The sequence below is a fragment of the Scylla paramamosain genome, chromosome 11, assembly GCF_035594125.1.
Source record: "Scylla paramamosain isolate STU-SP2022 chromosome 11, ASM3559412v1, whole genome shotgun sequence".
NCBI lineage: Eukaryota > Metazoa > Arthropoda > Malacostraca > Decapoda > Portunidae > Scylla > Scylla paramamosain.
The window spans coordinates 28,203,523-28,218,567 of record NC_087161.1 but is presented as its reverse complement, the minus strand read 5'-3'; the positions used below and the strand labels follow the sequence as shown (position 1 = coordinate 28,218,567).

At 40.7% G+C, this 15,045-nt stretch overlaps 4 protein-coding genes across 11 annotated transcripts in view; 3 read left to right on the top strand and 1 right to left on the bottom strand.

Moving 5' to 3' along the window:
- Positions 1 to 15,045, top strand: part of LOC135105183 (chitinase-3-like protein 1) — a 109,074-nt gene that overhangs the window by 6,147 nt on the left and 87,882 nt on the right. The window lies entirely within an intron of this gene.
- On the top strand, positions 378 to 4,102 carry LOC135105185 (oxidoreductase-like domain-containing protein 1). Of its 2 annotated transcripts, none has more exons than XM_064013273.1 (2): positions 378 to 526; positions 3,386 to 4,102. In XM_064013273.1, exons 1-2 carry the CDS (start codon positions 463 to 465, stop codon positions 3,802 to 3,804), a joined length of 483 nt encoding a protein of 160 aa, XP_063869343.1. In that variant the 5' UTR covers positions 378 to 462; the 3' UTR covers positions 3,805 to 4,102. The 2 variants fall into 2 exon arrangements, with proteins under 2 accessions (XP_063869343.1, XP_063869344.1); XM_064013274.1 differs by having other exon boundaries at positions 386 to 526; positions 3,389 to 4,102.
- Positions 4,099 to 8,315, bottom strand: LOC135105186 (uncharacterized). 2 transcript variants are annotated; one of them, XM_064013276.1, is made up of 3 exons: positions 8,176 to 8,315; positions 6,838 to 7,026; positions 4,099 to 5,426 (listed from the first exon to the last, which is right to left on the bottom strand). In XM_064013276.1, the coding sequence occupies exons 2-3, from the start codon at positions 6,985 to 6,987 to the stop codon at positions 5,331 to 5,333; spliced, it is 246 nt and encodes an 81-aa protein (XP_063869346.1). In that variant the 5' UTR covers positions 6,988 to 7,026; positions 8,176 to 8,315; the 3' UTR covers positions 4,099 to 5,330. The 2 variants fall into 2 exon arrangements, with proteins under 2 accessions (XP_063869346.1, XP_063869345.1); XM_064013275.1 differs by having other exon boundaries at positions 8,148 to 8,287.
- LOC135105180 (apoptosis-resistant E3 ubiquitin protein ligase 1-like) overlaps positions 8,239 to 15,045 on the top strand; it is a 50,905-nt gene continuing 44,098 nt past the window's right edge. Inside the window, exon 1 of one of the 6 annotated variants that reach the window (XM_064013264.1) lies at positions 8,239 to 8,379. The gene's annotated coding sequence lies outside the window, so the exon portion shown is untranslated. The other 5 variants (XM_064013261.1, XM_064013265.1, XM_064013260.1 and 2 more) reach the window with 5 other exon arrangements.

The following is a 15,045-nucleotide window of genomic DNA, read 5'->3' as shown; positions in this document are numbered from 1 at the left end:
TGCCAAGCATTATGTGTAGGATACAGGAAATTACTTGTCGTACTGTTGGTCGGATGCTATGCACGGGGTCCGACTCTCTGAAGGGATCACTGACCCCCTGTATCGTGATCCTCGGACTCGTACAACTCCATACCTCAGGAAGATACTGGGAATTCTTACAAGTGTAGGTATAGCCGAGGCCTGTATTAACGTTGTTATGTCACCGCTCCAACCCGTTTGGAACCCTTACCGTGTCAGTGTTGGTATTCACTCACTGCATCAGCCCAAGAGGGACTGGCTCCCAAATGTGCTGCAAGAAATGTTCATGACTAAATTGTCCAAGTACCCCCACGTTCAGGCTATCCATGTTTATTGTGATGGTTCAGTCAATGGCAGCAGGTCCGGATGTAGGCTGTTCATCCGCGACTACATTTTTGCCAATCACTACACTGACATTGAGGTTTCCAGGCGGCTCCTGCACACATGTCCTCCACTAGGGCAGAACTGTATGCTGTTCTGGAGGCGCTCCATATTGTGGCATCTCTCCGTAAGGATGTATTCTTTGTTAACAGTCAGGCTGCACTGTATGCTCTCCAATCTACCTCCCCCATGGACTGTGATCTAGTTAAGGACTTTGTACATAGTAGCATTAGTGATCAGTTGGAGCTTTGTTGCCATAGGGACAGTGACAGCAGTCTTCACTATGTACGTGTCTCCCAGAGTTGCGCTTACACTTGAGAGAGAGAGAGAGAGAACTACGCATTCTTTCGTTTCTTTTTCCTCTCTCTCTCTCTCTCTCTCTCTCTCTCTCTCTCTCTCTGTTGCAGTTATCCACACCAGCAATGTTTCGTTTTTCTCATTTAGTATTCGTGTTGTGTGGTCCGGTTTGACAATACTGGACATCGTAAGGACAGGAAGGGGAGGGTAACATGTTTGTAATGAATGCAATGACAAATAGAAGAAAATAGTGGAAAACTCTACTTTGCTTTCCTGAACATGCCTATCATAGATTAAATAGGGGATTGACAGGTGAGTAGTTAGTTAGGGTACGCGTAAGAGGTAGTCAGGATAATAACCCTTTTTTTTTTTTGTGAGAGGATCACTGGTCTAGAGCATCACAAAGAACGAGAGAAAAAAAAAAGCGTTAAGGCGGAGCCAGTTCCTAGAGCAAGGTCAAAGAGGAAGGTCATAAGAAGAAGGAAATACATAAGCAGGCACAGGGAGTTTCAGAGTTTACCAGAAAACCGGATGAATGATTGAGAATGGTGGTTAACTCTTGCATTAGAGGGACAAGATATGTGAATAAAAGTGTAGTGTATGGCATGTACGTGAACTCTACCTTGCTTCCCTTACGTAAAGCCTGTCATAGCGTAAGTAGCTAAGTGAAAGGCGAATCTTTCTCTGGATTCATGTGAGTGAGAGGTAGTCAGGATAATAAGCACGTATACGAGTGAGAGTCTACTTTCCTTACATAAAGCCTGTGATAAAGAAGCGGACTGCCATGTAAATCTTTAGTTTGGATCCGTGTTAATGACAAGGTAGTCGAGATGATAACTAGCATTTATGTGAACTGAGAGGATAGCCGGGGTATAACTGATATAATTTTACTTTTTCATGTTATAGTATATATAGGTTTTCCTTGTTATTTGGTGTTTCTTGGTGATCTGTAATACATCTGTGACTCTTGCCAGTAAATTTATTTATCTAATCTATCTGGATACACGTACCCACAAGCCAACAGGAGAGATATAGAAAGATTAGTATATGGTATAGCCGTAGTGAGATAGGCCTGGCATATGAATTCAGTTCAGTTCAGTTGTTGGTCGAAGTGTCGGGAAGTCCTGCATGCTCCTGACAAGGTTATTATTATTATGCCGCGACCTACCGTAGGCGTTATATGTTTGTTACGAGATTTTCGCGGCTGATCTTATTATTTTATATTTCATTACATCACAGCATTATACGGTTCCGAACACAGTTTTTGGATCCTGGCCCAGAGAGTTCAGTCTTGTGACGTCACTGGCTGATTAAAACGCACCTGTAATATATATATATATATATATATATATATATATATATATATATATATATATATATATATATATATATATATATATATATTGGATATCGGGGGGCAATAAAAAAAAATTTGGTGGGGTATTGCCACCCGTACCCCCATCTAAAACAGCCCTGGTTTCGAATTATTGTTTTCTTCGTAATCAGAATGAAGAAAACTAAGTCATAAGTAGTAACAAGTACAGACATGAAGCCGAAGGAGTGGCCAGCCGAGAGTGTGTGTGTGTGTGTGAGTGTGTGTGTTGCCTACACAGCTCCTGAGGGGGTGTGTCTATGTCTGTGGGGTTGTTTTGGCTCCACAGCTGCGGAGAGGATGTATCTGTGGGTTTGTTTTACCTCCACAGCTCTGAAGGGGTGTGTCTGTATCAGTGATTCTGCGAGTTTGGATATTGTTATTTTGCCTCTACAGCTCGGAAGGGGACCTGTCTGTGAGTGGAGTAGTGCGAAGGAAGTGGGAAGCGTGAAGGAGTGGGAGTGAAGTTTGTATAGGCAAAATGGTCCTGCAGGTAAAGTAAAGGGATGCAGGAAAGGAGAGAGCAAGAACAGGAGTCCCTAAGAAACGATACAATGGCCACAGTTCACAGGCTGGCTGGAGCTGCCTGGCCTGTTGTGGGATTGTCGGGATGTTTAACTGCGTAGTGGAGATAAAAATATTGGTCAGATAATATTGAAATAATAGCCCTTTCATTTGAGGACTGGGTCAGGTTTATGTTAATTCAGTTCATTATTAATTTCACTGCTGATTCATTCTATTAACTATGATTTGAAGAGTTATCATACTTACTTTACCCATTAATAAACAGTCTTTGGGAATGAGTAGGCTAGGGTTATTTCTATAAAGCCCTATTGCTTGTGTCTGTAAGTTTATGACATGATCAACTTTCAGATGTAATTGCTCCATTTTGAAGTTGTCCCTTTCCCTCATAGGCCCATCTCTCTCTCTCTCTCTCTCTCTCTCTCTCTCTCTCTCTCTCTCTCTCTCTCTCTCTCTCTCTCTCTCTCTCTCTCTCTCTCTCTCTCTCTCTCTTTCCTGCCCAGTCTTTAATCATCAAGCAGATTTCCTATCCACTGCAGTCTCCTCTTATTCAGACCTGTTATCTTCTTTTCAGTTAGAGACACCTGGACTTACCCAATGCATAAATCCCTTACAAGCTGTCTATAAGCCGTAATAATTATAGAATAACTTTTTTTCATATTTTAAGCTGGTGTAAAACTGAGAAGTCTGTGATGACAACTGTTCACAACTGTTTAGGAATATATTCAATTGATCCAGTCATAAAGAGAATCTATTTTAACTTCTTTTCGTTGATTACTAAGACTCTTTTGTCAGTAGGTAGAAGTGAAGCGTCAGCAGCAATGTCTGCATGGTGTTGCCTGCGCAGGGTAACCCCAGCACATCGGAGAAGCTTTGCCACACCCTTCCCAGTCACTGAGAGCATCACCAGGAGGAAAAGCAGCAAAGCACCACCATCACCTGACAAGGCCACTTCAGCAAAGAGTAACCCTGGACAGCCAAACCCCTATGAGGTCAGGAATCCACAATGTGATATGCAAGTCCTACCTCCCACCACCTGCTGTGGCTCGGGCTGCCCCAACTGTGTGTGGGTGGAGTATGCAGAGAAGTTAGCAGACCTTTACTGTGATGGGGGACTGGAAGCAGAGAGAACTATAGAGAGGGATGTGATGGATCCCAACCTGAAGGCTTATATCTTGATGGAGGTGAGACTAAACACTAGACAGAAAAAGTAAGGTAGAGTTCTTCTAGAAAGTTAGAGTGGTAGCCTTGGAAATTATAAGAGAGAAGCAGCTAAAATTATATATGCTCAGCAGCTAAGTCATTCCGTTGACCAGAAAATTATGAATATGTACACCAGACAACTGACACAGAAAGAAACCACCATGAACCAGGAGACAGTTTTCCATTCCCTGCTCCAGGTTTCGGTCTGTATAGAAGTACTTGTACATAGGGCAAGATTTTGAGTTTGTGAGCTTGAGATTTTTAAAAAGTAATGTTTGTACTTGGGCAAAATGTATATGAGAAAATCAAGTATGTACTTTTAATCAACCCTTAACAAGGAGCATATGACATGTACTTCTTATAGTTACTCATGTACAACGATTATGATCATCAGCATTTTGTATGGTATGTGCCAAATGTGCCGTATTCAAAAGACTTAATAGTACAGTACATGTATTTAAGAAAGTATGCTATGCCTAAGCTCCTGGGGTGGTCCATGAGACTGTCCCTTCCCACCAGGGGCTGACAGGGCTAAGAGTGTGAATGACTTATAATTGTATGGTGCTTTGTCTGGACTGCCCTGTGTGGGATTGCTAGCCTGGTATATAGGCTGATATACTTATATTTAAGGACAAAAATTGGACTATTGGGTGGGAGAAAGGTGGTAAGGAATCTCAGACTTAGCGAGAGTCATAGATGTAAGGTAGAGAACATTGTGGAGTGTGACTGCACAAGTTTCAACCCTGGGTTGTTGGTCTCTCAGCTATCTCTCAGTTACCTGTGATAACAGATATCTAGGTGGAAGGGTGTGTTTCTCCCTTATCCCTTAAAGTTACCCTCATTTTTGCATTGATGGAAGGCTCTTCAGGTAACTCTTGTTGCCAGAAAAATCGTATGCATAATTTTATGTTCACTTTTGAAATGCAGTTCAGTTAAATCTTACTTTAATAACATTTACACATAATTTTCTGACTCGATGGCTTGCTGACGTTTCTGTTCAGTCGAGAACATAAGATGGAGGAGATGCAGCCCTTATAGTTATAAAATTACAGTACATATATTTTCCCTTGTGACTAATACTGCAAAATATATTTACATATCTAATGAAAGGAGGGTAAAAGTATGGAATAAAGGAAGGTGATTGGTGTGTTTTCAGTGAGTAATAGTGGAATGGAGGAAGAGGAGACAGGATTTGCATGATTCAGTGTAGTGTGTCTTGGTGGTAAAGATACAAAGGAGGGGAAAAGGAAAGACACTATGTTATCAACTTGAAAGATAACACACAACATGCATGCTGCAATCACTGATGAAGATTAGACAGGTGATAGAAGATCTCCATGCTGCAGGGGAAACATTCCAGAGGACCCTTGGCTTCCAGAACTCATCTCTGTCTATCACACTTTCACATTGTACCATAATCACTAGAATTAAGATCTTTTATGAACATTGTCAGCATGCCTGGCATTTGTAAAGAAAACAGATCTCCATTCAAACTGATTGTTGAGCAGGGTTGCCATCATTCAGAGGGAGGCCGTCCTCACTTGAAGGCCTCGCTGATGGGTGTGCCCTTCACCATGTACTGGGCACACGTCCCTGTCGCTTGCACTCCCTTCAGCAGTATCTCACACACAGGCTGTTATGAAAAAAGGAGAATGATTTTAGTTCAACTTTTGCACACTGTACAGTTGGCTCTAAGTCCCTTTACTGTATATTGTGTATTCAGATTCATCCAGTGCTCTTTGTTATATTTGATGTCATTATGTGGATACAATTATGTTGTGTTTAATGCTCAGATGTCATAAAGATTTAAATATATGCATGTTTTGTTCATTTATTCTTGTAAACTGTTGGAAATTTTGCTGGCTTAAGGTTAACTGGCATTGAATATGTAGTTACTTGTCAGTACATTAATTTATTTGAGTATCCTACATATACTGGACTGTTGTAAAGAGGTTCCAGGAATCTTTACATCCTCACAATATTTCTCTCTTGATAAGACATTTGGAGACTGGCAGGATTTGGTGTGTGTATTGACACCCTTGTTATTGATGCATCAGACACACTGTGGTTGTGGTCTGACAGCTTTCAGGACAGTGCTGGACCAACAATCTGGCGTTATTTTATCTATCCTTGGTTGTAATCCTTCCTGGCTGTCCTTCAAGTAACTGTTATCTGTAGTTTACTCTTAGGTTTAGTACAGTAAATTACTAGTTCAATTAGATAAGATACAGACGTTAGTAATAAAATTCAAATTATGAACTTAAATTGTGATCTACTTATCTACTATATATATATATATATATATATATATATATATATATATATATATATATATATATATATATATATATATATATATATATATATATATATATATATATATAAATCTTAGCAAAACTTCGTTTCCTACGCGAGAGCCACAAGCTTGGAGCTTCCGCTCTCTTCTGTGACGAGCAGGAGGACTGTTGCCTGACCTGACAGAACGTAATCATCACTTGATACATTCACTTCGTCTAAACCTTCTTCAGTTTTACCCTTCTCTGGATCTCTTGTAAAAACTGGAACACGCGGGACTGCTGGGACGGCCTGAGCTCAGAGGAACCGCGCCCCATTTCTAAGGTTATTTGTCACGGCGTATTTCAAGTAAGGTGGAGTCTTGGGAGAAGGGGGGGGGTGATGGGGGGGAGAGGGAGGGTATGTGAGGAGAGTTGTTGAGGGGAAGAGGGAGAGAGTATTCAAGGGGTTTTTTGCATGCTTGAGAAAGAATGGTGAATGGATGGATGGAGAAGCTAGTTAATAGGATTTAGGAAGGATGGATGGATGGAGAAGGCCTGACTCGCCCAAACCGGAGACTGACACACCCCACACACGTTCAGTTTGGCCTAAACAGGCCGGCCTCCTGAGCGTATATGGCGGCCGAGGGACACTGAGTAAGGGCAACAAAATCTATATATATATATATATATATATAAAAGGCCCACTGAGGTGCCAGTCCTCAAGGAATAAGAGCAAAAAAAATTAACCAAGTCTTAAGACCTACTTACATTCAGACCCTCAATGCAGGCAGCAAAGATGTTGAGGATGATATAAAGGAAGGCACACAGTCCAGCCAGCCAGAACCCTACAAGCAGTAGGATGATTAGCCACACGATGGACCACGCCATGCTGCCACTACCCTCTCCTCCCTGACCCATGATTCCTCAGTGCTCACTGCTCACCGCAAACCCTCAACTCTGGAAGGAAAAGAGCTCATTACTGGATAACAGTTCATGATATTGCTTCGTAGTTAAATAGTGTTTTCCCACCTACTTAAGATGCACGTGCAAATATAGTAGGTACATTAAAATTCAGACAAGATGCACTGCCATATACATATCTTAGTGCGTGGGTTCTCACTTTTTTTTTTTTTTTTTTTTTTTTTTTTTTTGTCAACTAACTGCAACTTGGGCCTGCATCCAGAAATGCTTTGCTCTCTCACCACGACAAATTTCAAATGCCACGGACACTTCCACGATGATTTTAAAATTTTATATATATATATATATATATATATATATATATATATATATATATATATATATATATATATATATATATATATATATATATATATATATATATATATATATATATATATATATATATATATATATATATATATATATATATATTAGTTTTGTGTTTGAGAAGACGTATTAAAAGGTTAGGTTTTTCAATGCCTAGCAATTATAATTTTTTTTGAAATGGCTGTATGATGAAAAAAAAAAAAAATGTTCCAGTGTGTCTTGTGATTAATCAAGAAACTGTCTCAAAAAACAGCGAAAAGCTTTAGAGAGTAATGAGGCCACACCCTACATGCATGAGGGATGATAGGGACAGCACAAGATAACGACGGCAGCGTACGTACGTATGTAGCGCAAGTCAAGGGGTTTATTAAGCTGTTGCTTGTTACCTTTCCCGAGGAGTGTGTATATTAACACAGTACACTAAATGCACGTACATCAGAGTACTTATTATGGAAGTAACTTTATACTCCAAAAATCTACAAACATATATATATATATATATATATATATATATATATATATATATATATATATATATATATATATATATATATATATATATATATATATATATATATATATATATATATAAGTGATAAGGGATTACGGAAATAACTTCAGCCTGCTAATTTCGAGACACTGCTTATTTCTGGACAAAATGCGAAGCTTTTAAAAATCGTGATCTACGCAATGAAAGGATCGCCAGTGAAATTTCTGAAGTGAATCAGTCTTACCTAGCGATGGGTGAAAACTCTTATGTCATTTCAGTATGCTATGATGTCACCTACCAGCCAATACCAAGGACAGTCAGCACACCTGTGGAGCTGGTAATCACGGATCTCAGTGTTAGGGGCAGAGGTGTATGGATGGCAGCGTCCTCCTGAATCAAGACACAGATTGGAGGGATGACTGGAGCGCTACAGGAACCACCCAACTGACTATTTTGTGATAAGGAGAGATAAGGGCAGTGTTTCAGCGTCCCGATAACACAGTGTGAAATAACAAAATGAGCTGCCTGTGGTGAGTCAACGTTTTATGAGCTGCGGGAAGTGGTGAGTGTTATGTGTGCATGCGTGTGTGTGTGTGTAGGTGGGTGGGTGTTTGTATCGAGTTGTAGTTTACAAGGCATGTCCTGTCTCTGTATCTCCATGCATCTAGTCCTTCTATCAGTTAATGCACATTCTTGCTGTCACTGCCTTTTTGTATATTTTTTGCTAAACCATCCAACTCTTTGCATACGCCTTGTGATTGAGACAAGCTCGTACTGTTCTTTTCGTTTTAATATCAAATTACCATATTTTCCTTAAGTTTTGTATATTGTTTGCACACACCTGCTTTACTTCCAACAGATCTGTTTGGAAGACTATTTCTACGCATCCTTATTGCCTAGCTGTTCTGGTTTAATTTCCTGTTGTGACCTCTTAATGATGGGATTTCTTAATTGTACTCAAATATACATGTGTGTGTGTCTGTGTGTGTGTGTGTGTGTGTGTGTGATGCATGATTCATCCTGTGGATTGCCTTACCGTTCTAGGAAAGATTATGGCATATATCTGCATGTTATGTTGTCAGCTGTGATGATAATGACTCATCGTAGAAACTTCCCCGCGGTCAGCCCACCACCAGTAAATATGTTCATGTGCTCAGAGAGAGAGAGAGAGAGAGAGAGAGAGAGAGAGAGAGAGAGAGAGAGAGAGAGATTCCAAGACACCTTCGAAGCTAAACCATCCTACTTGCTTTTCTTCTTAACTCAAGTTTTAATGGAAAGACTAAAAAGCGGGTGCATGAGGCCTATAGCTCATGTACAGAATTTTCTTCTAGTGTTACGTACTTATAATATCCTCTCTCTCTCTCTCTCTCTCTCTCTCTCTCTCTCTCTCTCTCTCTCTCTCTCTCTCTCTCTCTCTCTTAGCAACTGTATGTCCGGCTAGATAGTTTAATTTAAGCATGTTTATAGTTCTTTTGCAGCGAGGGTTGCTTAGTTTGTTGCCTTCACTACTTCTTATCATCTATAGTCACTCTCATCTGGTCTGACGTGGCTGCATTTCGTGGTGGAAGCATTCTCTCTGATGAGATGTTCTGTTAGATATGCACTACTTATATCAGCCATCGAGCACTGAGCTCCGGGAATATACATGAAGACGAGGTATATCTTGCGTGTTTCCATGTCACTCTTCCACCCATAGTCAGCCAGAGAGAGAGAGAGAGAGACAGAGAGATGTTGGGTGGCCTATAATCGTTATGCAACGATGTAACATCTTATTTCACTTTTATATGATTGCCTTGATTAGAGAAGGAAAGAAAGAATTAAAAAAAAAATCTTCATAATTGCTATAAGACAAAGACCGGGAAACTACTGCATTATCTTAAGCTGGATTTTCCACAGCAATAAGCGGAGCTGAGTACACTCCAAAGTTGGTCAATGAATTGATCGCCAGGGCGCGAGTCGGGACAACGAGGTTCCCTGAGGTTAGTCCTGAGAGGGAGACTGTCTTCCCAGTGTTTACGGTGGTCAGCTGCTGACTCCTGAAACTCATCGATTGTCCATTTCTGTGAAGTTAGAGGATGACTGTCCCTGTCATCATTTGGAGAATGCAGGATTGAGGGAGACACGCCCCCTGCGGCCCATCAACACATGACCCGTGAGTGCTGGACGGGAGGGTGGGCGGTATTGACTCCCGGCCGCCCACCAGGCCACGGGATTACCTCGGGGCGGGGCGACCATTTCATTGTGGGTGCTGCCGATTAAATGTACCGCCACTCACCACCACAGTAAGACAACGAGTGTATCTGTGGGGTACTCAGGAGTGACCGGCACCACAACACACTGGCTCAACAGTAAGGTGTTTGCATGGTGGGGCTGGCCAGGTCATGCCGCACGCCCTCAGAGGCGCGGCTTGCAGAGGGTTGTTGAAGGAAAGGTGGTCGAAGTCTAGATTATTGTGAGAGGACATGATGTGATCTGAACCGACCTCTGTGACAAGTGAATGATGTGGTGGGAATAAGTTACTTACCGGTCCCAAGGATTATTAATTTGGAATGTGCAGTCAGATTAAGATCATGAGGTGAAAGTGGTCATGATTTGAATCCATTTTGGGAATCAACATGTTTTATGCTTTTTTAGCAGGTATTTTCATGATTTTTTTTGTTTGGGAAACTCAGGAAGAAAAATTACTTTTACAAGGAGAGAAGACTATTTCCATTAGAAATAGTGGTAAATCTTACCAATAGCAGCTACTATTCTACTGTCATCCCTTTCAAGGACAAGCAAGCTTGGGCACCTTGTGGGAAAGTCAGGTTTTATGGTGGGGGAGGCCAAAATAGGACAAATTTGGGATTGGGAACTGAAACCCTGTTGGTATATGAAGATCCTCACATGTGAATATAAAAGCAACACAGTCTTCAGCCAGTGCACTAAACTTTATGCCTGCTGAACGTAAAAAATGCCAACATTATTATAATGTTAGCAAAAAATATTGAGTGTTCCCTGTTCTCTGCCTTTCCACTATACACAAATGTGAAGGCCTCATTAATAAAACAAGAAAACATCCATTGTCACTGTATTAGTATTTTGTCATCTGTCCTCTGCCTTTAAGGACTGTTTTGACTCATCTGGACATAGAGTGTGCCAGGTTGCGTTAGAAATTTCTATCCGAGGATGATAGTTTTTGTTTCTTGAGTGAGCTTTGGAAGAGATGATGTGTTGTGTACAACCTGACTGCTTTTCATAGTGTTCTGCAGTTGTTTTTCAAATGGATTCAGATCATGTTAGTTCCCTGACTAGTCCAACATGTTAATTTCCTGTTTACTTAGCAATTTCTAGACAGTTTCTTGTGTCATGAAAAGTTTCACTCCATTGCAACTCAAAATGATGAACACGTGTTTTTCTAGCACTTAAATGTGCCCTTCCTGTCTTCTTGTTTCACCTTTAGGCAAAAAGCACATACTCTCACCTTTGGGCAAGAAGTACACACCTTCCCACCCACCCGCACCACTGACTAACCCCCAAACCATCACTCCATGAGAAGGTTTCACAGATCTTGTTTTGCTGCATCTTGAACTGCAAATCACAAAACATTTACGTTCTATTTCCCTTCTTTCATCATCTGTGAGCCTACCATTTCTTTTCCTTCTTCTTCTTCTTCTTCTTCTTCTTCTTCTTCTTCTTCTTTGCCTTTATCTCATTTACATTTGGTTATTCATATGTTGTCGCCAGTACTTTCTATCCTCTGGATCTCGTTCATCCAGGTTCTGTTGCTTTATTTCCTCTACAGCCTCTTTATTCTCTTTAAACAGTATTCCAAACACATCCTCTGCTTTCTCATCTTGCACATTGTCCCATGTTACTCAAAAAATCTGTCATTTATTGTTCACATTCTGTTTATATTTTTCATTGTTCTTTTTTTTTTTACTTTGTGATGCTGTTTTTCAAACTCTATCCCTCTCTCCATCTCCATTTTCCTTAATTCCGCAAAATGATTAAGTTCATCAGGCATGCCTCTGATCATCTTTGCATTGGGTACATGTCTCTAGTCTTTTATCCACAGCTGCATGGTAACTCTGTACCTACAGAGCATTCTTCACATCTGCCTCTCCTCCATGTACTATTGGGAAAACTGTTACCTGGTATAAGAAATGCATGAAAAAAAAAAAATAATAAATAAATAAATAAGGAAAACTGGTTAGTGAATTATTTTGACACCACAAGAAAAGTGTTCATTGTAAGATAAAAGAACTCTGACACACACACACACACACACACACACACACACACACACACACACACACACACACACACACACACACACACACACACACACACACACACACACACACACACACACACACACACACACACACACACACACACACACACACACACACACACACACACACACACAGTTTTGCATTTTCATCTCTCAGGCTTATGCCATGTTAAAGTTTTCTCAGCTAGGGATCATTTTGTGTTCATTATGTATACATAAGGTCTTTGGTCTGCAGCTTTACAGTAATTACATTCCTTTAGAGCGTTCTGCACACCCTCCCCTCCTTCATATACACCCAGGGATCATTTCCTGTTTGGTGTGTGTGCAAGTGCTTGTTGAGAACAGTGTCTGCTCACCACATGTACAGTGGAATGTACCCACCACTGTCACTCTTCCCTGGTAATCCCTACTTGCCAGGTATGACATCTATACGACTTTCATATCATAATTTTGCATTCATATCTTCATCATTGTAGAACATAAGATAAAGGAAGCTGCAAGAAGCCATCAGGCCTACACGTGGCAGTCCCTGTATGAAACATGCCCACCTATTTCCACCTATCGTCCCTATCCATAAATTTGTCTAATCGTCTTTGAAAGCTCCCTAATGATTCAGCACTAATTACCTGATTATTGAGTCTGTTCCATTCATCAGCCACTCTATTTGAGAACCAAGTCCTTCCTATCTCTTTGTTGAACATAAATTTTTTTAAGCATTATTTCTTGTTCTATCTTGTCAATGTCATTCTCCATCTCCTTCTCTTCCTGTTCCTCTTCCTCCTCCTTCTCCTTTTCTTCCTCTTCCTCTTCAGCAGCAACAGATTTGTTAGATGCATTGTATTCATAGTACCATGTCAGTGCACTATATGAATCACATTATTTTCTTCTATTTATTCATTTGTTTATAGCAGGAAATGAGAAAAGTTCAGTGGAATGAGTGTTCTCAGGCGTGTACAGCTTCCTTAGTGGTAGACAGAGAGAGAGATGATACGAGGACTGAAATAACTGTTTTGGTGTGTGAAATGTGATAGGAGAAACTTAAATAATACCAGGACTAAAATGTTTGCCTTGGAGAAGAGTGATAGAGAAATTAATTAAACTAAACTGTTTTGTTGAGGTGTAGATTGGTGTGCCTCACTTCTACGTTCAAGCTCCTTTTATGTCTAGTTTTTCCCCACACTGAAATGGGGAGAGAGAGAGAGAGAGAGAGAGAGAGAGAGAGAGAGAGAGAGAGAGAGAGAGAGAGAGATATCTGAGGCTCTTCATGTTAAACTAATACGTATCTAATCACACACATCAAACTCTGTGTGTATGTTCATTTATTGAGAGAGAGAGAGAGAGAGAGAGAGAGAGAGAGAGAGAGAGAGAGAGAGAGAGAGAGAGAGAGAGAGAGAGAGAGAGAGAGAGAGAGAGAGAGAGATCTGGGGCTCTTCATGTAAAACTAATACGTATCTAATCACACACATCAAACTCTGGGTGTATGTTCATTTATTGAGAGAGAGAGAGAGAGAGAGAGAGAGAGAGAGAGAGAGAGAGAGAGAGAGAGAGAGAGAGAGAGAGAGAGAGAGAGAGAGAGAGAGAGAGATCTTCTTGCAAAATCACAAGATAATCGTACGTCAAATCCTGTGTGTGCGTGTGTTGGTGTGCGTGGCGGGGATGATGGCGGTGCAGGTGGCGTCTCTGCTTTCCTGTGTTCCCTATTTGCTGTGTACCCTTGCGCCAGCAGAGCCAGAGTAGTGAGAGTACCAACGCGGCGGGTGGTGTGGGTGAGGATTATTCTTAAACACTTCTACGCCACCCCTCTACCACATTCAAAAGGTTATTCTTGAAGTTACGCAAGCTTTTAAGGGTTGTTTTATGGTTCTAGTGACAGGTTAACGAGATTTCTTTATTATTAACAGAAAAACACTTGGGAACTCGGCTAATCAACTCTGTGGCTTTTGAAAACAGTCGTGGTGAGAGAGAGCAGTGTTTCTGAACATAGGCTTAAGACCATATTCTGAAACACTTCTGCGCCGCACCTCCACTACGTTCAAAAGGCTTGACTCGAAGTTACGCTGGTTTTTATCGATCTATTTATTTATTTTTATAGTTCTAGTGACAGATTAACAAGATTTCTACTTTGTTAATAGGAGAAACATCCTTGGAAATCCGGTTAACAATTTCTACGACCTTTGAAAATAGTCGTGATGAAAGGGCAAAGTATCTCTGAGTACTGGCCTTACTGGGTCCTCATCAGGGAGCATTTTCAACCTTCTAGTATTCCACAGCGCCTTGTGTCAGGTGCTTTTAATTGTTCTTTTAGTTCTCGGGTGTGTTCATGATTGGAGAAAGATAACTTGAGGCTGAAAAGGGACGGTGGTGCTCTGAACACTGACCGAGAAAGGCTGAAAAGTTTTTGGCAGTACTGGAGCAAAATTTACTACGTCCTGTGCTGTTAAGAGAGTTTCATCACCACAAACACCCGTGAGAATCAGAATTGTCATCCCTGTTGTCTTCGAAAATGGTTTTAGTGAGAATCCATAACGTTTTGAAATGGAGATATTGAACGTGTGTGTGTGTGTGTGTGTGTGTGTGTGTGTGTGTGTGTGTGTGTGTTGGCGTTGTCAAGGTCCCTCTCCCGCCATGCTTTGTGGCGCGCGGTATGAGGCAGGGAGTGAGTGGTGTTGACAAAATCGCCTTGACCTCACTTGATAAAAGTGTGTGGTGTTGAGTGGTAGTATCAGCTGATTAGTGTTTTATTTCCTTATCTGTTGTATGTTTAGTGGTATATGCATTTGTTCCTATTTGCAAGTTCAACTCTATTACACTTTTAAATACTGATATGTTTCGTGATATTTGTATAGATACGTTACAGTACAAAGACTGACTGTTGTACATTACTTCATAAACAAATATCTTAGGACAGCATTATTATTAT

Bases quoted from the DNA above. Each gene is read 5' to 3' on its own strand.
- LOC135105186 (XM_064013276.1), bottom strand. From the start codon at position 6,987: ATGGGTCAGGGAGGAGAGGGTAGTGGCAGCATGGCGTGGTCCATCGTG. The intron at 5,427-6,837 runs GTAAGTAGGTCT...TTTTCATAACAG, and splicing joins CCTGCATTGAGGGTCTGAAT to CCTGTGTGTGAGATACTGCT.
- LOC135105185 (XM_064013273.1), top strand. From the start codon at position 463: ATGTCCTCCACTAGGGCAGAACTGTATGCTGTTCTGGAGGCGCTCCAT. The intron at 527-3,385 runs GTAAGGATGTAT...CTCTTTTGTCAG, and splicing joins CCATATTGTGGCATCTCTCC to TAGGTAGAAGTGAAGCGTCA.